This window comes from Trachypithecus francoisi, unplaced genomic scaffold, assembly GCF_009764315.1.
Source record: "Trachypithecus francoisi isolate TF-2019V2 unplaced genomic scaffold, Tfra_2.0 Lachesis_group12, whole genome shotgun sequence".
Classification (NCBI taxonomy): Eukaryota; Metazoa; Chordata; class Mammalia; order Primates; family Cercopithecidae; genus Trachypithecus; species Trachypithecus francoisi.
The window spans coordinates 18551907-18578877 of record NW_022681457.1 but is presented as its reverse complement, the minus strand read 5'-3'; the positions used below and the strand labels follow the sequence as shown (position 1 = coordinate 18578877).

The 26971-nt window shown below is 42.9% G+C and overlaps 1 protein-coding gene across 6 annotated transcripts in view; it reads left to right on the top strand.

The window, feature by feature from the left end:
- DAB1 (DAB adaptor protein 1) overlaps positions 1-26971 on the top strand; it is a 1271953-nt gene that overhangs the window by 1222360 nt on the left and 22622 nt on the right. For 3 of the 6 annotated variants that reach the window (XM_033225043.1, XM_033225042.1, XM_033225046.1), the window contains 2 exons: positions 17698-17760; positions 20098-20206. In XM_033225043.1, the coding sequence (XP_033080934.1) occupies positions 17698-17760; positions 20098-20206 (172 nt within the window). Of the gene's footprint in view, positions 1-10182; positions 10234-10322; positions 10371-17697; positions 17761-20097; positions 20207-26971 lie in introns of all 6 variants that reach the window. The other 3 variants (XM_033225044.1, XM_033225041.1, XM_033225045.1) reach the window with 2 other exon arrangements.

Here is a 26971-nt window from a genome sequence, read left to right as displayed (position 1 = left end):
GTGGAAGCAGCACTCTTGGGCAAAAGAGAATGCCACAGAGAAGAGGGAGAGAGGCAGACAGCTTTGGGACACGTTCAGGGATAGAATCAGCATTTCTTCATGAAAGCTTACATGTCAAAGTGTGGGAGGGAGAAGAATCTAAAGTAACTTGTATGCTTGTGACTTGAGCATCTGGGTGTGAGTTGGTGGCCTTTACAGAAACTGGAAGACAAGGAAAGAACAGGTTTGGGGACATCAAAAGTTCTTTGGACATGTTAAGTTTGAGAGGCTGAAAATTATGGGATATAGTCACCCACCAATTGCTAAAATGCAAAAGGGTGCTGATTGCTGACACACTAGAACCACTGATGGGTCTCTCTGGGGAGGAGCTTGAAGGGTCAGTTGAAAATGCCATCCAGATATTAGTAGGGCTAGGAGGGCATCATATCCCTGTTCTTATAACTTTTTATGGAACTTCTGCCTAGTATCTCTTTGAAGTTAGAAATGGAGTAATTTACCCTAATTGTAAAGCCCCATTTGGCCACATGGCAGGATAGATGGGACAGCTTTTTTCTGGAGTTCCTAATAACAAATGCCAAATCTCTGTGATTGTGTGTGTGTGTGTGTGTGTGTGTGTGTGATCATGTGTATGTGTGCATGCATGCACATACATGCCGAGCATTTGAAAACACCATATGGAATACCATGCCCTCCATATAATAAGTCATGCTATCGCCAAGTTTCTTTCTGTTCAGTTTTCTATTGTATTATATAAACAAGTTCATCCATTTATTCATTTTGTTTTTTAAAATGTATCAATTCAATATAATTTCCTTCTGTGCGTTGACCACTAGGCCATCTAGGTACTAGAAATTTAAAGATGAATAAGACAGTTTCCCATATGAGGAACTAGAGTCTCTACAAGGCCATAGGCTATAGTAGAAAAGAGGGAAGGTAATAGTCATTGTAACTGGACACGTGTGATGCCAAGGGTGGTTATCTAATCCATCCTGAGGGTCATGGAGGAAGGCTTTGAAGAGCTGACTAGAGCTAACATGTCCTCTAGGGATACATTATAGTTTTCTCGATGAATAAAGATGGAAATCGTGACCAGACAGAGGTCTTATGCCAAGGCCTAAGAAGGTAAAGAATATACCTAGAGACGTATTCAGAGGGCATGTGATATTAAGACACACACAAACTATTTTCAAGTTCTACAATCAATCAGAAACAGTTGAGGATAATGCTCTTCCAGATATCCTCTGGACTTCAAACCTTAAGGCTGCCTTCCAAGTCATCTAGTTTTGAATATTGCCTCATTCAATCCTCAGAGCTCTAGGAAGTAGCCATTTCCCTCACTGGTTTCCCTATGAACAAGGCAAGGTTTCCTTTGAGCCTGTTTCCTTGTTATAAAATGTGAGCCAGGTTTCTCTGCTCTGACTTATGATGGTCTCTTCTTAATCTATACAACTGTGAGAGGAACCGTGGTAGAGTGAAAAGGAACTAGACCAGGAGTTGGGAACTTGCTGTGTCATCCCAAATCTGCCACTGTTATTACCATGTTTTTGAGAAAGTTGAAGGTCTCTGTTTCTTGATTTGAAATAAATACAGAGATGAGTTGGGTTAGAGATTTCTGTAGTCTCTTGTAATTTTATTCTGCAATTCTGAAATTTTTAAAACAGCTCAAAATCCCATCAAGTAGGTGCTACAAAATTATCATATTCCTAAAGGATACTTTATTGAATTGTTGACTTAATAGAGGATCCAAATAATCAGACACTAATGGAAGTCTTGCTATTTGTCAGGCACATGCTCAACTGTTACCTTATATCTTATCCTGGGTAATCTTCAACTCAGTCTTATGAGATGGATATTTCCCTAATGTTACAACAAAGAGAAATTCGAGGACAGTAATCGAGTCCAATTCCATTCACATAAAAACAGAATTCTTGCTTTGGCTATTCATATGGAGCTGGTTTCAGTCCCGGGAACAGCACAGCCACAGTGAACGTGTACATGCTCTATAAAAATGCTCAGCCTGGTACCCTTGTTGTGGTACTTCTCACACTCTGAATTGAATTAGTATCCTCCAGTTTCGCTAACTTTGCTGTTACAACTCAGAGAATGGACAACATCTAAGTGCTCACAGGATAGGCATAGTGCCTGGTTCATAATGGGTATTCGGGAAATGTTTATTCCTTAATTAAATTAATGCCTTGATAATCAAATCCAAGAATGAAGAAGTGAATGAGGAAATGAATTCCTAAGTATGTAAAATCTGCATTCCTCTGGAGAAGAAAAGGAAAAACATTTTGCATGGAACGGCTGTCAGAGCAGCAGGCAAAGCCCTCCTGGCTATTTTTTCCTTTGCTGTGACATCTCTCCATTTGTGATTTCCTCTGATTTGCTCTGCATTCAGCCTGAGCCTCTACTACTCTTGCTTGATTTCAGCTCCCTCCAATATTTCTTGTTACCATTTGGATGCCATCTGGACCGCAGTGGTAACCCCTCCAAGACAGGCACAGCAGCAAAGAAAGATGACTGACTCTGAGAAGTTCCCCTGCCCACCTCCCCAAAAGTGTGTTGAATCCTGTCATCCTGCTGATGGGAGCCAATTTCACATTACTGTGATTCTAATTCACTCCCTTTTCAAAGTACTGAACCGGTGCCAAATCTTGTTAGGAGTTTTTGAAAAATCCTTGAGTTTTTGCTAATGTGGAACTAGAATAATAGGATTTTAAAAGAAAAAAGGAGATAGGACGAGACCATTAAAAACAAATAATTGCAAGCTTTTAGAAATGTTTCCCCTTTGGTTTCTGGTTTTCTGTGTATATTTATACCTGTTTGTTCTATCAAAACCATTAAAGTAGCAAAGCCATTTGCAGCCTGATCCTTCCCCTCACAAAAGAGCTAAGGCAAGGGAAGAGGGCATTGAATTCTAAAATCCTCCTTGTCAAATGTCAGATCTTTGAGATGAAGTTATGGATTAGAACCAGGAAGCTTCTACGAGTGTGTAAATTATACAGTCATTCCCAGTGTTTCTAGAGAGCTCTGTGGCTGTGATGGTATTTTCAGTGTTTCTTCCTAATTTCCATCCCTGGCCACATCTTGGCTGTCATGATGATGATACAGCACAGAGAACGCTATGTCATCATCTCTGTCTTTATGATGACTGCCCTCTATCCCATGGCAGCAGCGTTTCCACCATCAAATTCCCACTGCTGCTACTGCCACCAGCTCAAAATGTATGCTGACCCCAGCTTCCCCAACCCCACGACGTGGGGTTGGGTGTGATGTGTTTAATCATAAGGACGATAATACTAGTAACCACTAGCATGAATCTTGTCATTACTCTGATCTGGGCCCTAAATACTAAAGGTTTTATGTGAATTATCTCACTGATAACACCAACTGTATAATTTCTTGTTTTCTATCTCCTTCATGTGGTAGAAGACTTTGTTTACGGATGCTTAGTAAATCATATATATTTAATAAATAGAAGTAAGTGAATGGATGACCAATGATCACAGCCTTATGACAGTCATCTCTGGAACTACCACCATCTCCCCTTAACACTAGCATTATCATTTGTCAGGCATCACAATTAATATCTCCTTTCCTTTATCACTGTTACTGAGGTCAGACTTAATTTAGCTATTAGTAGCTTATTGCATAATCATCTTCTGCCTGCAGATCATGCCACCAACCCCAACCTTATATATATTTTCAGGAAAATATTGAATGGCTTTTAGAAAATCTGAGCATCAAAACATGGAGTTACTATCTGAGTTCTAAAATAGGTATAAGGGATGGATAGGAAGAAGAGTGGGAAGGAGAAAGGGTGGGGTGGGTGGAATGATGAGGCAGACTCCTAGCCAGCCGTGCTGGTTTAAAAACTGGGGGAAGGTCCAAGAGCAGGAGCTGCTTTGACTGAGCATCTGCTCTGTGAAGACCACAGTGCATCTTCAGCCTCTTCTCCAGGTGACTTCATCCCTTCCCTAGACCAATATCGCCCAAATTTTTGCCATGACCTGGCACCTGCCTACCCTTACCAACCAAACAAATAATTCCATGACTATTCTTCCTCCTGCCCTCCCTCCCTTCCTTCCCTTTCTGTAATTTTCAAAAGGGAAATGACACCTGTTGAGGTTTTACTCTGCCAGTTGCTGTGCTATTTTCATATACATCAGTCTTCTCACTGCTTCCTCTCTGCAGGCCCACATTGTAAGCATTATTATCCTTGTTTTTTGCAGAGGGGGAAACTGAGGCTCAAATGATAAACTTTATTCAAGCAAATGCCAGTGATGGAGCAGCAGTTTGAACTGAAAACTACTGTTGCCCACATCTCTCTTTTCATTCCCTCCCTTTGCCTCTCCTGAAACCATCACATTTCTCACTTTAAAAGTACTCAGTGTTTTCACTTGCAAGCAAATTAGTTTTCTTGACATTAGATGAAAGTTGAGAAGGCCAGGAATCCAGAGGCAGAGGCTTTAGCCACAGCTATGCCCTGTCATTTGCATTAGCCCATTCAGGTCAGCTTAGCATCCCGAACTTTGTCCACTGGGTTCTACCTTTCTTGCAATGTCTCAATAAGGTGCCAGCAAAATCCTTGCACCAACATTCCCCATGCTGACCTTCCCCTTGCATATTAAGAAAGAACATGTCAAGAACCAGCTTAATTTTTAAGAAGCTGGATGTAAATATTTTGTTGCTCAAGGATTTGAGGACATATTACATGTGTGAGCACTTCAAGGGAAGATGTAACTTTTATTGTAAGATTGAAGCACTTCCCTTTATCCTCCAACCTTCTGGACAACCTTTGGGATCCTCTCTTGAATTGGAAGCTGAAGAAGGAGGACTATTAGCTGCTAAAGTGAGGCCCAAATTGGACTAATTAGAGGCAAGTTCTCAATTATTATAAAGACAAAACCTCAAAGCGCACCAATTTCTCTATTAGATCAAGGCATTGAGTCCAGCAAGACCACCGATCCCCAAAATCTCAGTAGGCCTGGCACATTTAGGCATTAAATGGTATTCCATTTTGTTTCTGTTGTAATGAAACTTCATGGATTTCCATTTGAAACATGAATCTTCACTTTCTTCTGAAAAACCTCACAAATATCTGGCTTTCACTTAGCTCCAGCAATGAAAGAAAAAAAAAAACCTCTTATAACTAGAAGAAGTCTGCTGTTTTTGCAAACTGAGTTTGATTTCATGGTACTGTCTAGACATAGCAAAGAAATCAATTCTCCCATAGAAATCTTCCAGTCAATGCAAATATAGGATATTCTTTAAAAGAATAGAAAATAGATAAGGAAGGACTATCTCTAGTATTTGGGAAGCACCATGTTAACTGGAAGTTTATTTTTTAATATATTTTATCTAGAGTCATGCTGTCCAATACTGTAGCCACTAGCCACATGAGGCTATTAAATCAAAAATAATTAAAATGTAATAAATTTTTTTTTTTTTTTTGAGACAGAGTCTCGCTCTGTCGCCCAGGCTGGAGTGCTGTGGCCAGATCTCAGCTCACTGCAAGCTCTGCCTCCCGGGTTCCCACCATTCTCCTGCCTCAGCCTCCCAGGTAGCTGGGACTACAGGTGCCGCCACCTCGCCAGGCTAGTTTTTTGTATTTTTTAGTAGAGACGGGGTTTCACCGTGTTAGCCAGGATGGTCTCGATCTCCTGACCTCGTGATCCGCCCGTCTCGGCCTCCCAAAGTGCTGGGATTACAGGCTTGAGCCACAGCACCCGGCCAATGTAATAAAATTTAAAATTTAGTTCATCAGGCATGCTAGCCATATTTGAGGTGCACATGTATCTACTGACTGCTGTATTGGACAGCACAGATAGAGAACTTTCCATCATCCCAAAAAGTTCTACTGGACAGGGCTGGTCTAGAGATCATTTATTAACATTAGAGTTTCTATTCCCCATCTCAAGCCACTTGCCCTTGTTCTTCAATTGCCAAACAGAGCTTTCCCATCTGTCTCTGCCAGGAAATGGGAAAGTGGCTGTTTACTCTTGGGTAAAGGTGATAAAGAGCATAAACTCTTAGATACCCCAGAAGGAATTAGTCTTCTTTAGCATGTGTCTTCCTTGTTAAATCATTCATTAGGGAAAGGTAACATGCATTCGGATGCCTGGAATCAGTAGGTGTCCTTAATAGTACCCACCTTAGTGCAGTTACAAATCATTTAAGTTAATCCATTTCTCTTGAGCCTTCTAAATGGAACATTTAATTTTTTTTTTTTCAGTCTTGGTCTGAGCTCTGAGTTTAGATCTAGAAGCCTTGTGTGGTCCTTGTCCCACAACTGTCCACCCCAAGCTACAAAGATGATACAGCATAGCTCTGCTCTGACCTTATGAAAACAAGGACCATGTGTTATTCATCCAGGTATCGCCAGTGCCCAGCCAGGACATGGCATGTGGAAAGCACCCAGTGAATGTTCATTGAAGAAATTAATTAATCAATTGCATAATCCATCAAAGCGGCTTCAATTTTCCTAGGAACCTGCTAATTATTCCTACTGAGAGTGTATTCCCCAGCATAGTGATTTGCAAATCCGGCTGCACATTAGCATCACCTGGGGAGCTTTTAAAACCCGCTGATGCCGGGCCCCACCCTAGACCAGTACAATCCAAATCTCTGATAATGTGGCTCTGGCATCAGTAGCTCTGACATCATCAGCTGCCCCAAAGGATTACACTGTGCAGCCAGGAGTGAGAAGTTTCTGATTTGGAAGCCATAAAAAAGGTTTTCTTCCTGTGTGAGTTTTTTTTATCCCAAGTCCCTTATGCACTGTCATTTTTCCTGTAAGAGTAACATGAATCTGGTCTTCCTCATTGCCTTACTCAGTAATGGAATCATAGTGTCCCCACTGTTTCAAAAAGAGATTATAGGAAGATAAACTCCCTGTGGGAACTTTATTTCAATGTTTTAATGAAGATTTGAGCCCGAACCATATTGAAACAACATGAGAAAATACCTTCTTTTATATTTCCTCACTGGAAGCTTAAGTTGCAAGTAAATTTGACGTCATGTTGAGTTTTTAAAAGAATACAAAACGGTGTACATGCTATGATAGTATGAAAGAAAAATCTGTAAGAAACAAAACAAAAAAGACTTTAATATGCATGAATTAAAACTCAAGTGGTAATTGTGGGTAAAACAAGATTTAGCAATTTGGAGAGACTAGGGAGTAGATCAGTTTCTGTCCATAAGAATCACCTGGGAAAAAGTGTATTTATTAGCTGGGAGGATCTCCCCACTGGCTGGAGGAAGTGCACGGGGTGTCTCCAAAGGTTACCCCAAACAGGTAACTGTAAGAAAGCAGCTCTGAGAAATGACTGAGCCAGAGTTCAAACAGTAAGGTAGCCACAAGGTAAAAAAAGATACAAATGGGATGAAGATGATCAGGCAAGACTGTAGCCAAGAGCAGGGCAAAAGAGAGAAGATGGAGTCAAGAATGGATTGAAGGGTTCAGGAGTAAGGACAGGAGGTCTAGGAAGTGCTGGGCTGTTGGTTGGAGGTGGTTTCTAAAGAGAGGCCATTGGAAAGATTTTCTTCGTTTCTTTTCCCTCTATTTCCAAACATTATATAATAATAGTTTCCTAACATTAAACAATATGTGCTTTGGGGCCAGGCTTGGTGGCTGAGGAAGGCTGAGGTCAGGAGTTCGAGACCAGCCTGGCCAAACTGGCAAAACCTCATCTCTACGAAAAATGCAAAAATTAGCCAGGCGTGGTGGTACCTGCACCTTTAATTCCAGCTACTCGGGAGGCCAAGGCAGGAGAACCACTTAAGCCTGGGAGGCGAAGGTTGCACTGAGCCAACATCGCAACACTGCACTCCAACCGGCGACAGAGTAAGACCCTGTCTAAAAAAATAATAAAAATAAAAATAAATTAATTGTTCACGTGCATTACTGAAATGAGCCAATAATAGGAGAAGATAATAATAGCTACTAGTCCTTGGGCATCTACTGTGTGCTAAACACCAAACAAGACTTTGCGCACATATCTCAATTAAACTGCTCAATAAACTTGCCATGATGTTGTCATTACCCACTCCACTTTAAAGATGAGAAAACTGAGGCTCATCAACTTGTCAAGGGTTACATGGCCAGCGCATCCATGGCCTGAAATGGCCAGGACCTGGTACATATCTGTGTGATTCCAAAAAATGCGTTTGTTCATCTGCTCGGACCAAGTTTCAACTGAATTCAAAGAAATCGCCTCATCACACCTCAGCTCCACACCTCACCGAAGGCTACCTCTCCTTTCCCAGGAAGGTGACAACATGCTCATGCTGACACTGGTTATCCTCCCACATTTTCATTATATGGGACATGGTGGAGGTTTTTATGAGCCTCTACCACAGGCTGTTTTTCAAATTTATTTAATTCATCCATCATGCTCTGAAGCCGTTTGCTTTTTTATACTGGACAGATGTAATGAGATTTTGGACACTAAAAAATGTTTTTATTAAAAGTTATGACCCAGAGCTAGTTGGTAGGGGCTCTGCCATAAATTGCTAAGAGTGTGTGCATTTATAAAGGATGTAGCAACATAACCTTAACCTTTTAGGCCACTCGATAGATTACAGGATCATTTAGACTAATATTGTCTCACCACCTCACCCCACCTGTGGCCAAATAATAATAATAATAATAATGTCTATGTTTATTTGATGTGGTGGCTTTTCCTCTCATTGTAGCCATAGTTAAGTCATGTTGAACCACGGGCTGGTGGAAACAGGTGGTTGGTGGTTGACCTGAAGGCCCTGCCTTAGTGGGCCTGGGCACATTGATTCTTCTGCTCTGCTCTGCTCTGCAGTCTGTAACTGGGGCTGAAGGAAGCAACAGTCACATGTCCTATAGACAGGGTGGAAGCAAATTCTGACAAAGCACAGTATTACGAGGCTATGGGTGATAGTTTTCCCACTCCTCCATTGCCAAAAGCTCTCCTCAAAACTATTCATGCGTAATAACTCCATTTTAATGTCCATATTAGCAGATTTATATTAATGTTTTACTATTTGGAAATCATCCAAAGAATAATTAGCTTATATGTATAGAGCAGAATATGGCTATTAAGATATACATGTATATGATATATTATACATACCTATAATATGTAATATAAACAATATAATACAAAGTTAACAAAGCAATTAAATGTTGCTCACTGCCAGCTACTTCTAGAACATGCATTCGTTTCTGTATTTCTGAGGACTGCTATGTGCCAGACCCTCTACCAGCTGCAGGGGGAGACCCTCTACCAGCTGCTTGAGGAAGCTTACAGTATGATAGGCACAGATAATGTACTGAGGACACTCAGGAGGATTTCAGTTCAAAGGATAGAGAAACTCTTCATGGAGGAGGTGGCTTTTAAGCTGGGTTTGGAGAATTTGGGGAGCATTGAGCTTTCAGAGATGAGGAGAAGAGCCTTTCTTTTTTTTTTTTTTTTTTTTTTGAGATGGAGTCCGCTCTGTCACCCAGGCTGGAGTGCAGTAGCACGATCTTGGCTTACTGCAGTCTCCGCCTCCTGGATTCAAGTGATTCTCCTGCCTCATCTTCCCAAGTAGCTGGGATTACAGGCGCCCACCACCACACCCAGCTAATTTTTTGTAGTTTTGGTAGAGACGGGGTTTCACTATGTTGGCCAGGCTGGTCTCGATCTCCTGCCCTCATGATCCACCTGCCTTGGCTTCCCAAAGTGCTGGTATTATAGGCGTGAGCCACCGTGCCCGGTCGAAGGGATGTGCATTTCATGCAGAGAAGACAACATGTATAAAAACACATGAAAACCAGCTGTTCACAGACTGCTCCAAAGAGTAAAGTTTGTCTAAAGCACAAGGTGACATTTTGTTCTTTTAAAAGAAAAATCTCAAATGTAAACAGCATGCTCTTATCCATAGCCACTGTTGATGTCTGTAACTGCAGGGCAATGTCTGTAATTGCAGGAAGATGGAATTTAAACTTACAAATTTGCCATTGCTGTATTTCCTAATCAGACCCATGTTTTATCATCTGCTTATGCTAGAAACATATTCCAAGATTTTCACAGACATTGGAAACAGCTCCCGCCTGCTGAGACCATGGAAGTGTGAATCATAGATACTGTCATCATTAAACTCATAAATCCATGTCATTTGTGTGTCACTCACTTCATCCTCATTCATCATCCCTTCCACTTTCAGAACAGCTATTCGTTTGAGGATTTTGAAGAACGGTTTGCTGCAGCCACCCCGGTAAGAATTAGAGCCCTCTCAGGTTAACTGTTTCATGTCATGATCTCCACATTCATTTCATGCTCATCAGTCATGCCTTGTGGTTACAGAACAGAAACCTGCCCATGGACTTTGATGAGATTTTTGAGGCAACAAAGGTAAGGCCTTGAGGTTTTTGTTAAATGAGGTTGTTCTGCTCATACTCATGCATTCCATATTCTCTTCATCCAGCTGGCATGAATGGCAGACTTGCTGCCCTGCTCTGCTCTAGTAGGTACCTATTCAAATGTTCCCAGGATGACTATTGGTGGGCCCTGCCATGAGGTCAAATAGTGAGAGTGTATGTACGTGTGTGTGTGTGTGTGTGTGTGTGTGTAAACAAAAGTGTGTGTTGGAGAGGAGATAGCACCCCTTCTTTTCATCCAGCAAGACTTTTCAAACCTCTAAGATGTCCCAAGCATCCTAATAGATGCTAGAGATGCAGAAAAGTGGCTTTCCTAAAGAAGCTCACAGTGTAACATAGTGCAACATTGCATGGGATAAGATATGACAGGAGAGCCTCGCCTAGCGTAGTGTGGGATATGCAGTATAACATGACATAGTAGGAACTCAAATACATGGACAGGATGTGCCAAGTACACCACTGGTACTAAAACACAGGTGAGGCTGCTATTCAGTCAGTATAACCTGGTATAAATATATTGGTTGTAGTCAACATCTGTTCAAATTGACTGATACACAGGCCAATGAATATTGCCACTCCTAAATACAGTATTGGGAAACCTCCAGGATAAAAATCTTCAACCTTGGCAGCAAATTAGAATCATTAGGAGAGCTTTCCAAGCTCCAGTGACTAGGTGTTACCTCAAACCAATTAATTCTGAATCTTTCGGTGTGGGAACCAGGCATCAGTAATTTTTCCCCGGGTGATCTTAGTGTGCATCCAAGGTTGAGAACCACTGATCTGGGAGTGTCATGGGCAATGGGATAGGGTACAAATTGAGTTAGGAAGCCACTTCATAGGAAACAAAACAGAAAGCCTTCTAATTCACGTCCTGAAGGATGTTTGGGAGAAGGAATGAGTGTTCTAGGTAGGAGGAGGCGCACATGTAAGACCCTGAGATAGCCTCTTCTTTCATAACTCCCTGTGCTTCTCTCCTCCGTTGATTGTGTCTCTGGGTCTGTCTTTCCATAATATAGCCAGCTTATGACAATAGGAACAGGAATGTGCCTTACCTATCTCTGTAGCCCTTGCTCTTGGTAGCTGATGCATGGTAGGAACTCCCATGTCTGCCCACTGAAGGGTCACAGAACTCCTGATGCCAAAACACAGGGAATGGGTCTGTGAGAAGGTGTTTTCGGGGTCAGCCATAACATCTCAGCCTCCATTAATTGTGCCTTTAGAATTTCTCTCTCAGAAAGACCTAGGGATCTTGTTGCAGTGATCTAGTTGGAAGGAGCAGTGTACTAATCTTTAACTAGATATTACTGAAAAACCATCACTTGTTCATATCAAAGAATGACTGGGGAGAGAACAGGCCTGATGGAGATATTAGGGAACTACCTCCCCAAACATCGAAGCTACTTTTCCTTTACTGTCCTGTACACCTTACAATATCACTCTTCTTACCCCTGGAAAATGCCCAGGGGGCTAAAAAAAAGGGGCAAAACTACCATCTCCAGCTACATCTCTCTTTACCAGGAGACATTTGAAATGATAGTAATGGAAGGGCCTTACTCTCTGGCGAGTAGACATCTCAAGCTGACATTCCAAATGACCTCAAATGGATGTGCATCCTGGCAGACCTTGTAGCAACCCAGATTTCTGATTAGAGAATGTTGTAGGCTGGACTTCCACTATTTAGGAAGGCTAACTAAGGTTTGGTAAAGTGATGGATCGATGAACAAGATGCTGGTGGGTGTGTGGGTCAAGTCCATCCCAGCTGCTTTTAGCTGACCGATCAGAGGTGAGTCACTTAACCTCAGCCTCAGCTAGCTCATCTGTGAAGCATAGTGACAATGGCACCTATGCTGGTGACTTTTCGGGGCTCAGTGAGTGTCAAACATGATGATAATGTATTTGAAAGCGTATTGCAAACTATAAAGTGTTTTATAAATGTGAATTGTTAGTTTTATTCTCTTGAGGCTTTTAAAATGATTCATTAGAGCGTTATTATCGGATGGAACATGGTTTATTAGCTTACAAATAAAAGGACTGGGGTTAACATGGGGAGGAGGCCTGTGAAAATAGATACTATTTCAGATTCTCGATCACATATGGTTATTAGGATTATTTTTAATTTTATGGCCCAAGAATCCCCTTTTTCTATAAAATTTAATTAACTCAAGGTTCTATTTAAACAGCAAACCAATGGAATGAAATAACAATCTATGTTTTATGCCTCTGCATGTTTTTCTCGTTTAATCCTTGAGTGAAAATCATCTGGCAAAAGGAAAGTCTATATCTCAAGAATGAAGGTTATTTTAAAAGTTGTGCTTAAGGAGAAAATTAGCCAATAAATTCTATTTATGATGTTAGTAAAAGTATGCCGTGAGTTCAACACATTTGAAATGTAAATTGTGTGACTTAATTAATAACTTCATTTAAATATTTTCCGAACACTGAAAGTAGTTGTGGGCCATTTTAAAAGCATAGAATTGCAGTCTCAAAGAAGCCCAGAAGCTTCATTTGAATTGATTAAATAAAGTTATTCCTTTTATGAATTTGGAAGAGGGTCTAAAAGACTAGCAGAACTTCACCAAATAATATAAAATATTGCTAACATGCTAGAGAAGGATTACCAAAGAAGAGCATTTCAAGTCCAGCAAGATTTGGGAGAGGACCTGTGTGCTGTCCACCTCATTCCCATCAGCTGCTGGGCTGTTACTGTATGAAAGAGAAACAAGATAGGCAAGAATTGATGGAAAAGGCTGTGAAATGTATGAAATTCCCACCACAACCTTGCCCCTGACCACCACACTGGCCTCCTGTCTCCCACCTTCATGTTGGTAACTCTGAACTGCTTCCATTACCACCTACCTACTCTGTTCCTGGCCTCTGGCCATTTTTAAGCAGTTTCCTCTGTCTGGATGGTCTCCTTTTTTTGGTCACATGGCTCCTCTCCTTCAGGATTCAGATCTAGGCTATTTCCTTTAGAAAACTGTCTCAAACTTTGCCAAAAGCTGGTTGGGTCTCTATATTACTCTGTTTCCATGCTGCTGATAAAGGCATGCCCAAGACTGGGAAGAAAAAGAGGTTTAATTGGACTCCCAGTTCCACGTGTCTGGGGAGAGGCAGAAGGCAAAGGGCACTTCTTACATGGCAGCAGCAAGAGAAAATGAGGAAGATGCAAAACAGAAACCACTGATAAACCCATCAGATCTCATGAGACTTATTCACTATCATGAGAATAGCATGGGAAAGACCAGCCCCCATGATTCAATTAACTCCCCCTGGGTCCCTCCCACAACATGTGGGAATTCTGGAAGATACAATTCAAGTTGAGATTTGGGTAGGGACACAGTCAAACCATATCATTCCACCCCTGACCCCTCCAAATCTCATGTCCTCACATTTCAAAACCAATCATGCCTTCCCAACAGTCCCCCAAAGTCTTAACTCATTTCAGCATTAACCCAAAAGTCCACAGTCCAAAGTCTCATCTGAGACAAGACAAATCCCTTCTGCCTATGAACCTGTAAAATCAAAAGCAAGCTAGTTACTTCCTAGATACAATGGAGGTACAGGTATTGAGTAATTACAGCCATTCCAAATGGGAGAAATTGGTCAAAACAAAGGGATTACAGGGCCCATGCAAGTCTGAAATCCAGCGAGGCAGTCAAATTTTAAAGTTCCAAAATGATCTTGTTTGACTCCAGGTCTCACATCCAGGTCACACTGATGCAAGCGGTGGGTTCCCTTGGTCTTCGGCAGCCCCGCCCCTGTGGCTTTGCAAGGTACAGCCTCCCTCCTGGCTGCTGGCAGGTGTTGAGTGTCTGAGGCTTTTCCAGGCTCATGGTATAGGCTATCAGTGGATCTACCATTCTTGGGTCTGGAGGACAGTGGCCCTCTTCTCACAGCTCCACTAAGCAGAGTCCCAGTAGGACTCTGTGTGGAGGCTCTGATGGCACATTGCCCTGCCACACTGCCCTAGCAGAGGTTTTCCTGAGGGCCCTGCCCCTGCAGCAAACTTCTGCCTGGGCATCCAGGCATTTCCATACATCATCTGAGATCTAGGTGGAAGTTTCCAAACTTCAATTCTTGACTTCTCTGCACCTGTAGACTCAACACCATGTGGAAGCTGCCAAGACTTGGGGCTTCTACCATCAGATGCCACAACCTAAGCTGTACATTGGTCCCTTTCAGCCATAGCTAGAGTGGCTGGGACATAGGGCACCAAGTCCCTAGACTGTACATAGCACAGGGACCCTGGGCCCAGCCCACAAAACCACTTTTTCCTCCTGGGCCTCCAGGCCTGTGTTGGGAGGGGCTGCCATGAAGGTCTCTGACATGGCCTGGAGACATTTTCCCCATGATTGTCGGAATTAACATTAGGCTCCTTGCTACTTATGCAAATTTCTGCAGCTGGCTTGAATTTCTCCCCAGAAAATGGGTTTTTCTTCTATGACGTAGGCTGCAAATTTTTCAAACTTTTATGCTCTGCTTCCCTTAGAAAACTGAATGCCTTTAACAGCACTCAAGTTACCTATTGAATGCTTTGCTGCTTGGAAATTTCTTCTGCCAGATACCCTAAATTATCTCTCTCAAGTTCAAAGTTCCACAGGTCTCTAGGACAGGGGCAACATGCCACCAGTCTCTTTGCTAAAACATAACAAGAGTCACCTTGCTCCAGTACCCAATACGTTCCTCGTCTCTATCTGAGACCACTTCGTCCTGAATTTTCTTGTCCATATCGCTATCAGCATTTTGGGCAAAGGCATTCAACAAGTCTCTAGGAAGTTCCAAACTTTCTCACATTTTCCTGTCTTCTTCTGAGCCCTTCATACTGTTCCAGCCTCTGCCTGTTACCCAGTTCCAAAGTCACTTCCACATTTCTGGGTATCTTTTCAGCAACACCTCACTCTACTGGTAACAATTTTACTGTATTAGTCCATTTTCATGCTGCTGATAAAGACATACCTGAGACTGGGAAGAAAAACAGGTTTAATTGGACTTACAGTTCCACATGGCTGGGGAGGCCTCAGAATCATGGCGGAAGGCAAAAGGCACATCTTACATGGCAGCAGCAAGGGAAAATGAGGAAGAAGCAAGATTGGAAACCCCTGATAAACCCATCAGATCTCGTGAGACTTATTCACTATCATGAGAACAGAATGGGAAAGACCAGCCCCCATGATTCAATTACCTCCCCTTGGGTCCCTCCCACAGCACGTGGGAATTCTGGGAGATACAATTGAAGTTGAGATTTGGGTGGGGCCACAGCCAAACCAGATCAGTTTCCTTCTAGGTAATCCCACAGCACACCATAGAGACCCCTGTTGCTATTTCTGCTACATTACCTGAGATTATCTGCATCTACAGATTGGATGTCCTCCCCACCAGTCTGTAAACTCCCTGCAGGCTGAGAGTTGGCATTTCTCATTTTTGTGTTCCCAGCACATAGCACAGTGCCCAGCATGTAGCAGTTGTTGAAGATTTATCAAAAATTATTGTGCAGTTGGAAACAAAATCAGTCATTATAGGGCCCTGTTGTGTGCCAGGCACTGTTATTCAATCTGAAAGCTGAAAGGGAAGGAAGAGCTGCAAGTAAGTTAACAAAGCCAAGCTTCTCTCCTTTCAGCAAAAAGACTTTTGTGCTCTTTCAACCAGGCTTAACCAAACATCAAAGTTCTCCTATTAATGTTGTCAATACATCTGCAAAGGAGATATTATCATCTCCATTGCCCAGATGAAGGAACTGTAGCTCTGAGGAGTTGCAGATATTGAAAGTGGTAGAATCCAAGTATGCCTCCTGTTGGAGGTAGCTACTATCTGGGGCCAGTGGTCCAGGCAGTAAAGGAATTTATGAAGACATTTGTAGGTAAAGAAAGGTAGATATATTAGAGAAAGCATGAAAATACATTGCAAGATTGCAATGGGCAGCACAGCAGAGAAGGGGCTGTCTGCAAAGAGGCAGGGGCTGGAGGGAAGTTTTATAGAGTTGTGCTGGAGGGGCTACCTGAAAATGAGGTTGTGCCCTTGGGTTGTTTGTGATTAACCATCCCTCAGAACAATTATTCCTTGTTCTTCCCCATCTGGGGCCCTGCCTGACCTGGGGCCCTTTTCTTATGTGGTTTATCTTATCAGTACTCCACACCCCCAGGCGTGGAGTGTAGGACATTTTCCAGAGCCCAAAGCTCACTCACTTGCCCGTAGGAAAGAACATTCCCTTCCTTGGATGAACCCTAGAGATCCAGCCATGACCTGGGTAGAGCAGTTTGAGTGCAGGAGTCCTGTGTGGCAGGGCAGTCGGACTCTTCACATCCCTTCCACTAAATGGTGTGTTTAGGTTCCCCCAATTTGAAGCTATCACTTAAGATCTGAAGATGAGGGAAAAGTGGTTTTTCCTCAGTGGACAGGTTTGTACAAAGCATGTGATTACATACTTGTCATAATTAAGTCAGGCCATAGACTCCCTACAGTCTGTGAATTTGGCAGTGTGTGCAGATTAGTTCTAAGTGTATCTTAAAGGGTTTCTTTAGCTGTTGTGGCTGTCCTTGCTCAGATACTCCCATGTGATGGATGAGGAGATAGATGATGCAGTGTCTGCAGTGATGGAGTTCCTAGGAGTGATTAATGATGTATACACTTGGTTGTTTTTGATTCCTTTCCTGTTTTTAAATGAAATGTTTTCTTTTCCTCCAACCACATTTTTTCTCCTAAAGATGGACTCTTTCAGAGAGTGCTGTTTGACTGCATTCTCTGTATTCAGCAAATTTAAATCCTGGCCTGGATGACCTTGATATCACATCCCTGAGACTTAGTTTATCTATTTGTAAAAATGGGGATGACAATTCCTACCTCTCAGGGTGAATGCTATTGGGAGCCCTTACTGACGTGACCATGAAGTCATGTCTGTACTTACACATAGAAGGCATCTTGTATGTGTGGATACACTCATGAGAGAAAAACCAATGATGGGATTGCCTCCCTGCCTTTATCTCCTAGAAAGAAGAGACATTGCTGGCATTTGATGGTAAATAAATGTGAAGTGATGTTATTACTGCTTATGGGAAGTGATTAATGGGCAGTCTTGACCAAGGCTGGATAAATAGGCAGATGCAAGGAAGCAAGAATTGATTCTGGCTGCATTCAAGATGTTGCCTTTGGGATCCTGAGGTATAGTAATGACCCACCAGGATTATGGTTTATCTAGAAATGATGAAAAACAGAAATGTGTATCCCCGTATCGTACTGTGTGTAAAGCAGGACCCAGAAACACCACCTTTCTTTGTAGTTACATGATTACCTTTTTGTCTTTACAGGCTGTGACCCAGTTAGAACTTTTTGGGGACATGTCCACACCCCCTGATATAACCTCTCCCCCCGTAAGTATGCATTGCTCTCTGAACCCTGCACCCCTTTCCTTTCTTTCCACATCCCCTCAGTGGCCGGAATGTGGGCTGTGAGTGAAAGAAGCCTCTGGTGGATTTCAGCGTTGACTCTTTCAAGCTGTGTGACTTGGACAAACTAACTAGTCATTCTGATCCTTAATTTGCTTGGCTATTTAAAAAGGGGAAGTATGATATATGCCTCTGTTTTGCAAAATAAACAAGACCATGCATTCAGCAATGACAGGACTTGCCTGGGCACTTGCTGTTCTGCTGGGGTCTGAGAAGAGAGGCCCGAAGGAGATGTGGTTTCTGACTACAAGGAGCACATGGTGTGGTTGGGAACGTAGGCAGGAAACTCGGGACAACACATAGGATGAGGCATTTGTCAGCACCTGCCCCAAGCCCAGTACAGCGTAGGTGGCCAGCCCAGTAAAGGAAGGACCTTCTCCCCACACCCTGCTCTGCCCATCCTTCTCTCCTTTCCCTCTTTCTTTCCTCTCTCCCTTCTTTTTGTTTTTTCCCTCCCTTCCAGCCTGCCCTTCAGCTTTGCAGACCATGACCTGGGCACTTGGGCCTTACTGAGCTTCTCAGGAAGCTCTGGACTCCCAGCCACAGCTTCAGCCAGGGTACCTCAGTCAATGCTTACAAAAGGACAGAGATTGCAGGGAGCCCTAATTTGAAAATGAAAAGAAGAAAACAGAATTAAAACCAAAGCAAAATAGAATCCCAGTGCTGGATGCATTCAAAAGCAACTCTGCAGCCACTGCAAAGAAAAGAGCCGAGATGGCCCCTCCAGCCCCTCCCCTGCCCATTCCCTGAGGAGGGCAGAGAGCAGTCAGCCGCAGCTGCACCAGCTGAAGCTGCTGGGAGGGGACAGCTCCTCTGGGCACTGCGCAGTTGTGCAAACCGAGGGATGGTGCTATGGTTCATTGGCAAGATGTGCCTCACAGAGAAAAGGCTGTAACCTCACCACTGAGGACAGATGGCACAAGACACTGCTGCCCACTGCTGCCGCTTGGGAATCTAGGCACAGCTGCCCTGCTGCCAACACCTGATGTCCAAAGCAGCCTTGAGGGCGGGGACCGCAGCCTCTGTCCCCAAAGAATGTGGATGGCTCTAGCAATTCTCATTCTCCCCTTTATCCTGGGCTAAAAGCTTCTTCCTGGGAACTTGGGAGTTGCAGAACTGCAGGGCTATGCAGCTAGAAAGGGCTGAAGAGATCTTCTAACCTTATCCCCTTCATTTTACAGATGAGCAAACTGAGTCCCAGAAAGGACATGTGACTCACCCAAGGTCACAAAGGGGGAACAAAAGAACGGCGCTGACTGTTTTTAAAAGTGCTTAACACAGCAGCTCATGGCTGTGTTTCTGGCCCTGAACCCAGGCGCAGTCCAAATGGGTATTTAATAATCCTCAGAACAATGCCATTCGTCCCACAAGCTGCTAGTCTAAAAATGGCCTTGTCTAATTGCCATGATTTCAGGATTAATTGCTTGGCCCAGCCTATTCCAAGGGGGAAAAAAAGGATATTACAGCATCAAACAGATTTATACTCTGTAGGCAAAAGCCTGCTATAAATGGGTGTGGACATATACAAAATTATGAGTACTGATGTTTTCATTTCTGTATCCCCCATCTTGCCCACCAGTCCATGCAGCAGACCTTTTTGGAATTCCAGCATGGACTAGGCCCTGTAGAATTTTCAGTGGTGCAAGCATTGTTTCTTGTTGTCTTCTTGAAAATATTTACTTCTTTTTGCAAGCGAAGATTGAGGGAGAATCTGGAGTTGGGGGGGGGATGCACCAGGATACAAGGGTCAGTGCTCCACTTGCTAAATTCTATTTGTTGATTTAGTCAACAACTGCTCATTGGCCATGTATTAAGTTGCAGCCCCTGAGCTGGGCACACAGTAGGTCTTGAGTGGGTGTATTTCAATTTGAACTGGCCATCTCTAAAGGGTGAATGCCAAATATTATGGAAATTTGATACCTGAAAACACCCCCCAGGGAGTAGGGGCTCAAACTAAATCATTAGGATACTGGCCATTATTTGCCAAGCACCTACTATATGCCTATGCATGGTGCTAAAAATTTAAGTGATGTAAAATAATTTAAACACATAATCTCACTTAATCCTCAGAGTAGGGCTGGAGGTATCATTTCCCATTTTGTAGATAAAGTGTATGTAACCAGCACATGGGCTGCACACCACATAAGTGGCTTGAACTGTGGATCCCTTCCCCTGCCCCTTTATTCCTGCATCTGCTACCTCCCGGCCTTGGTGACTGCTAAGCCAGGTCTCATGTGTCCTCTGCCTCTCTCTGTCTGGCAGACTCCTGCAACTCCAGGTGATGCCTTTATCCCATCTTCATCTCAGACCCTTCCAGCGAGTGCAGATGTGTTTGGTTCTGTACCTTTCAGCACTGCTGCTGTACCCTCAGGTAAGCCCTCTTCCACCAGCTTCCCTTCCTTTGGCCTTCACCCATCGAGAGAGAGTTTACAGAGCCAGCCGCCAAATGATGACAAAACACTGCTGTTTTCTCCTGTGACTCTTCAGGTGACACTGAGAAGCTGTTTAGAGAGGGAGGTGATGTTGGGGTCCAGAGCTCTGGTATGTTACTGGCTTGGAATTCACTGATGTCTTTCACCCAGAGAGTTCAAGATTCTGTGTTACTCAGGTGTGCAGCTTTTCGGAGCATGGCATATGCACAGCTGTGCAATTAGCCCAGGTCCATTTCCACTGTTCCACCTGAGCCAGGAGAGACAGCAATAAGCAGGGGAGGACATGAAGTCAGCTTTCTAGAGACTTCTTGAGACCTGATGGATAGAAGGGATCTGCCTTACTTGGTGCTGACTCAAGGAAGGGGAAGGTCCCCAGACAAAGTGGGGAGCACCCTATGGGATGAGAGCAAACTGCTGTGAGTTGTGAGAATAATGAGACACCTGGTAAGTTAGAAAGTGTGTGTTCTGTTTTTCAAATAGTCTTTAAATGTATTTACTACTTTTACAACAAGGTAAAAAATATATATATAGATATAATAACAGTATTGCAGGTGAGTTACAAATGGATGGAGCCCAGCAATCTTACCTTGTTTCCATGGCATGAGGCATTCCATGTGGCCAGACCACTGTATTTGCAAATAGCCAAAGGTAGTTTAGTTCTGTTTTTCACATACATGGGAGCCTTAAAGGGTTTTGTGGTTTTCTTTAACTACGTATTTGAAATATGTGGCTTTATCTTTCTTGCCTTTATTCTTATAAATGGCAAATAGAGTTGTTTGAATATTTTAGAATACCAATCTTCTTGCATTTTTTTTCCATAATTAGTTTTAATTACATAGTGTTAGAAGCAAATTCTTGCCACCAAATATAAACTGTGCTTTTATTCAAAGTAAATTAAAAATGCATACTCTGTTCTAAAATAGTTATGGTTATTACTCATGAGCTAAGGGATCATTATGAACTTTTAGAAGCAATAGAGATTGGTAACCCTTGGATCTAACTTACAGTTTAGACTGCAGGTTGCCTAGAAATGTATTCAATTGTGAAGTTTCCCAGTCTAATCCTGAAAAAGGGATAGTGATGATGACTAGTTTTCCTTACCTAAAACAGATATTAAACTATCCATGGGACTAGTATAATAGCACATGCCATTTTAAATAAGGGTAAGAGTTTTTCACCACCCTTCTATGCTTGAGTCTTGTGTTCAGAGTGCCCATGCTTTGTCCTCATTGTTTTGCCTGTAAAGGGTGTACTGGGAAAAATGATGGCCCCAAACTTACCAATTTGCAGGCATGTTCATTTCAAAAATGCTCACCAGGTGCCCTCTATGTGCCAGGTCCCGTGTAGGTGCTTGGGATGTGCGAGTCAACACAACAGACAGAGAGTGTACCTTTTACTGGGAAGATAGGAAATAACATAAAAATAAATAATTTTCAATAATATATTTAAAAATGAGAAGTGATAGGGACAAAAGAAAATGCAGACCAGAGCATAGGGGCTTTTGAGTGCAGGCAGAGGGCAGGTAAAAGTGGCGCCCCTGTGGTCACGAGGGGCTTTTGCCTAGGTGAAGTGTGACAGGACTAGCAGGGGCAGAAAAGTCTCAAGGAGACATCAGAGTTCAGGGTACTCCAGGCAGAGGAATGACTTGCTCCCCCAAGTCTCCATTCCCTTCTCTATAAATGAGAAGATGGGCCTAGATGTAATTTTATATCACTTCCAGCCCTAACATTTGATTAAAAACACCCTGAGGACCTGCCTGGGTGTATTAGTCCATTCTCACGCTGCTGATAAAGACATACCTGACACTGGGTAGTTTACAAAGGAAAGAGTTTTAATGGACTCACCATTCCACATGGCTGGAGAGGCCTCACAATCATGGTGGAAGACAAGGGAGGAGCAAAGGAATGTCTTACATGGTGGCAGACAAGAGGGATTGTGTTCAGGGGAACTCCCCTTTATAAAACCATCAGATCTCGTGAGACTTATTCACTACCATGAGAACAGTGTGGGGAAAACCACCCCCATGGTTCATTTATCTCCACCTAGGGGAGACGCATGGGGATTATTACAATTCAAGGTGAGATTTGGGTGGGGACACAGCCAAACCATATCACCGGGTCAGTCACAGCACTGCTCTGGGCCCTCTCCCAAACCTGTGCCAGATTACGGACTTGGAAGACCTGGGTTTTAGTCTTGCTGCTTAACTAGCCACATTGGAAGCTATGGACAAGCCTCTTCCACGTATCCAGATTTCCTTTCTTTAGCTGTTAAAATTTTGATATATTACCTCCAAGATTTCAACTTTTAGAACACGAGTGTAAAATTAATTTCAATTTGCATGTTTTTGCTTTCTGACTCTAGTTAATATAACAAAACTGGCTTCAGTTGGTATTAAACTGTGTGCCCTATTTCTCCCTTAACTGGACATAAAAATTTCTGCAGCTATTGAATCCCAATCTCCTTGTCACTAGTTGTCCAGCCAGTGATAAGGAGATAGAGAAGTGAACTGGAGTATGTGATACAATGGATAGACTGGCTCCTGGGGGCTTTTGAATCTGATGGGCCAGGTTTGAATCCTGATTCAGCCATTTATTTCTAAGCTTTAGACTCCTGGGCAAATTACTTCACCTGTCAGAGTCAGAGTTTCTTCATCTTTATAACTGAGTGTAAAATAATACTTACTTTGCAACAATATCATGAGAATTAAATGAATCACTACATTAACTGCAGCTGCAGAAGCTGTATCACTACACACTGAAAAATGCTGGCACATCATCGATATTTAGTGTAGAATATGCTGTATTATTATGATTATTCTGATTTCTACAGTAGATGAATATATGTCCTGTTTTACCTATATTTTTTCCTTTTCCTAGAAATTAGTGCCTGTAATAAAGTTTAGGTCTTCAACCTCTTGACTGCTCATAGCAGACAGCAGGAGAATGGGTGGCCTGGAGAATGTACTATGTATGAATACAGGCTCTGCCGCTAGCCAACTGCATCGTATTCAGATAAATATCTTCTGAACCTCAGGGAACTTACCCCATTTTAAAGGGGTGATCATAATTCTACCTCATAGAGTTTTTCTAAGGATTGCATGAGTAAATGCAGGTTGTAAAATATATACAGCAGTTCCTGGCAGTGCTTCCATCAGTAAGCACTCAACAGATGTTTGCTACATGGTTCTTCGGGAGCCTTGGATCTGCTATTCATACAGTGTGTAGCTGCATCAAATCTTCCCCTCATGGAGTTGCAATTTCTCCTCTACAAATTAAAGAGATAGCAATCACACTTACCCCAGAGGCTTGTGGAAAGGATCAACTTCACAAAAATGTCAGCTCCACAGCGTGAGAATTTTTTTTTTTTTGACGACTGTTTTGTTCTTTGTTTTGTCTCCACATACTAAAGCAGTGATTGGCACCTAGTAGAGGTAGTTTTGAATGAATGAATCCATCAAGTGAGATACTGTGGATAAGAGATATCATAGAAGTTCTGCATAAATGTTGGAGGAGTGCCTTCGTTTTTAGTGCTTTTCTTATATTTCAGTCTGCCTTTTTTTTTTTCTTTTTTCAAGTAATGGGGGTATCCCCAGGTGTCAGCATCTGGCTATAAATCACAATTTTCAACACTTTTTAAAACTCTAATTGTAAGGCAGCAAGGCAGGTGTTCCCTTTCCCTCCACAGCAAGGAGATTTATGATTGCTCTGAACTTCATGGCATAAACAGATGCTCCTTGGCACCTCCTCCCTCCACATTTACTGTTATTGGACATTAACAGTAAACAGTTAACAAGCTGTTAAGTGCAGCCACCACGTGGCTCCCTGTGTCCGGTGCCACCACTGTCCTGCTGCTGACATGTCCCTTCGCTCATGCACAAGATCATGTGGCCAGACAGCCTTAACTCACAGGCCAAGGAGAGCCAGGCTGCAGGGACCCCCTAGGAAAAGTGAGTGGGACCTGTAAGCTCCTAAACATGATACCCAATTACCCTGTGCTACCTTTTTTTCTTTTGAATATTGTACTTTGGTCTGGAGCAGATGGCATGAAGCCAGAGAGACATGCTAATAGCTCTCTCCAGAAAAGTGTGCACAGCCCATCTGTTAGCTCCTTGTGGAAAAAGAAAACAAAAGATGGGAGGGGAAAAAAACCTGCCACCAACAGTAGAATCATCAGATATCACAGCATTTATGCATTGTGGGTTTAATTAGACACTGGGAAAAATGCAGTGGACGTATTGACTAGGACTTGTTCATCTTTATGTAGGGCCTTTCTCCCATCCCAAACCATGCTAGGCAGAGTGGAGAGAGAGAGAGAGAGAGAATAAAGAGTTCCTGCCAGCAGGTGGTTTCTAGTCTCATCAGGGAAGATAGAATAACCAGGCAATTACAGTGCAGTGTGACAAGTGTCATGATACAGGTGAGCGCAGAGGACTGTGCAAGCCCAGAGAAGGACCAGTGGAGCTGACAGGAGCAAGAAGCCATCCAGCAGAGGTGATAGTGAATCTCCAAGAGCAAATCAGGGTTAGACATGCACAGAAGCAGCGGGATGACTTTCCAGGCAGATGGGCCAGCAGAGACAAGAGACAGCACGTTGGGTTTTATTTGCAACTGCTGAAGGGCAAGGTGCAGTGAGGATATGAACTGAAGACAGTGATGAAGAGGTGGAAGGGGCTGACCTCCAAGGATGCATAGCCAAGCTAAGACATCTGAGCCTTATACTAAAGACAGTGAAGTACCAAAAATGCATTTTAAAACAGTCCTTCCTGGCAGCAAGGAGGGTGGAATAAAAGCAAAGCCAAAAATAGGCTTGATGTCAAGAGAGTGAAAACATCCCCTCATTCACCAAAATGGGCAGCAGGTCTTAGGTGATTGAATCCATGGGTACTTCTCCACCTGCAGACCCAGCACCCCCTTCTTACTACAAATATTTACAATACCTCCTTTCATACCTTGAAATGAAATTCATAGATAATGTAGTCTAGCTACACAATTTTTCAAAATGATTATAAGTCTCTAATATAAGGCAGAAAGGAAAGAGAATTTGTAATAAAAATGTATGTATTTAAATAAGGAAATACTCAGGCATGAGCACACTAGAAGGCATAACAGTCAGATGTATATACCTATAAGTAGAATTACTATTGAAAGCCACAGCTATAAGTCCAGACTGATACAGAAGTGTCATGTGGCTATACCACCATGAGAAGCGTTTCTGTCAGGGATGTCAGGGACTGCCATTTTCCAAAATAGTCAACACCTTTTGACAGTGTTCCAAACCAAAAATACAGTCTTCCCTCCCGTGCACAGTTGTTGAATTCCTGGAAAATTAAATGCATTAAAATCAAGTGCAAAGATAACTTTGAATTCCCATGTAATTCAAAGTCGATTCTAGGTGCAAATGATCATATACAGGATGTGGAATAATGCTTTGTCATATGCATTGGTCTCACACATAAGGAGATGTCTACTGTCAATGCTTGGGTCTCCTAAATGCCAGTAGTGCAACCCCCTCCACTTGTGACAACCAAAACGCATCCCAGCAACTTTCTAGCCACCCCTAGGGGGCAGTAGCACTCCCACGGAGAACCACTGGGCCATATCAAAGTAAATCGGAAAACAAGACAGTTGCAGGATTCTTCATCTGTTGGTAGATTTAAGTCACTACGTTATTATGCCACAGGCGAGGCAAGCTAAGCAAGCTTCACGTTTGAAGTTTCAGCTCCAGGGCCTCTTCATCCCTCTGGTTTCAGTGCAGTTGGACAAAGTAGTCTTATAAGATATTCTCCATTTTTTTTGTTGACATCCTTGTCTCATTCTGCAGAAGTATTTAACTCTGCGAGATTAATCAGCAAGAAGCACAGGTGTCCTGTTGGTGCCTTTCTGGAGCCTCCTGTTAGGGAAGCATGGCATGAGAGGAAATGGGCACCTTGCAAGGAAAATCACCAGGCCTTGAATGTTGGCTCTAGCCTGTATCAGTCAGTTGAAGGCAGGTATATCTGTGACTAGAGTATGGAGTGTGACACCCTGCGTTCAATCTCTCTGGGCTCACAAGAGTCAGTGAGATGACTCATAATGTCATCAATGCCATAACGCCCACCCATTGTCCCTTTGGAAGTTGCTAGGATACTCTGCATCCATTCCTCTTTTTTTCCTGGTCTCATTACACTGCATTGGTACCTTCCTACTGACAGCCATGGAAAGGCTTGTTTTGAGAGGCCCAGGCAAAGCTGGCTTCTTTATTCTCTGCTCTGCCCAGCCTGGGAACTTGTCTCTCAGGCTCAGCTGCACATAGAGGTGGCCATTGTGCCCCCTGAGAAGGGTGGGGACCCCTGGAAGCACATGTGAATTTCCTGCAGGCCTGCAGTATCCAAATACAATCAAATAGTAGGCAAGGTCTATTAACTGCAAAGATCAGAAATTGGTCTTGGCCATCTGGGTGAGGCAGTGTGTGGCACAAAGGAAAGAACCCTGGCTTTGGGGGAACAGATACCCTCAGTGTGATCCTGCTCCTACCTTATGCAACCTGTATGACCCTGAGCAAGTTGCTTTTCCTTGAGCACCAATTTCTTCATCCCTAAAATAGAGATAATAATACCTACCCTGCCGGGATTTCGTGAAGACACAAAACATATACTAGTGTATCTGGCATGTTGTAGGCATTTAATAAGTGGAGCTTGTTGCTGTTACTGCTATGTTACTATTACT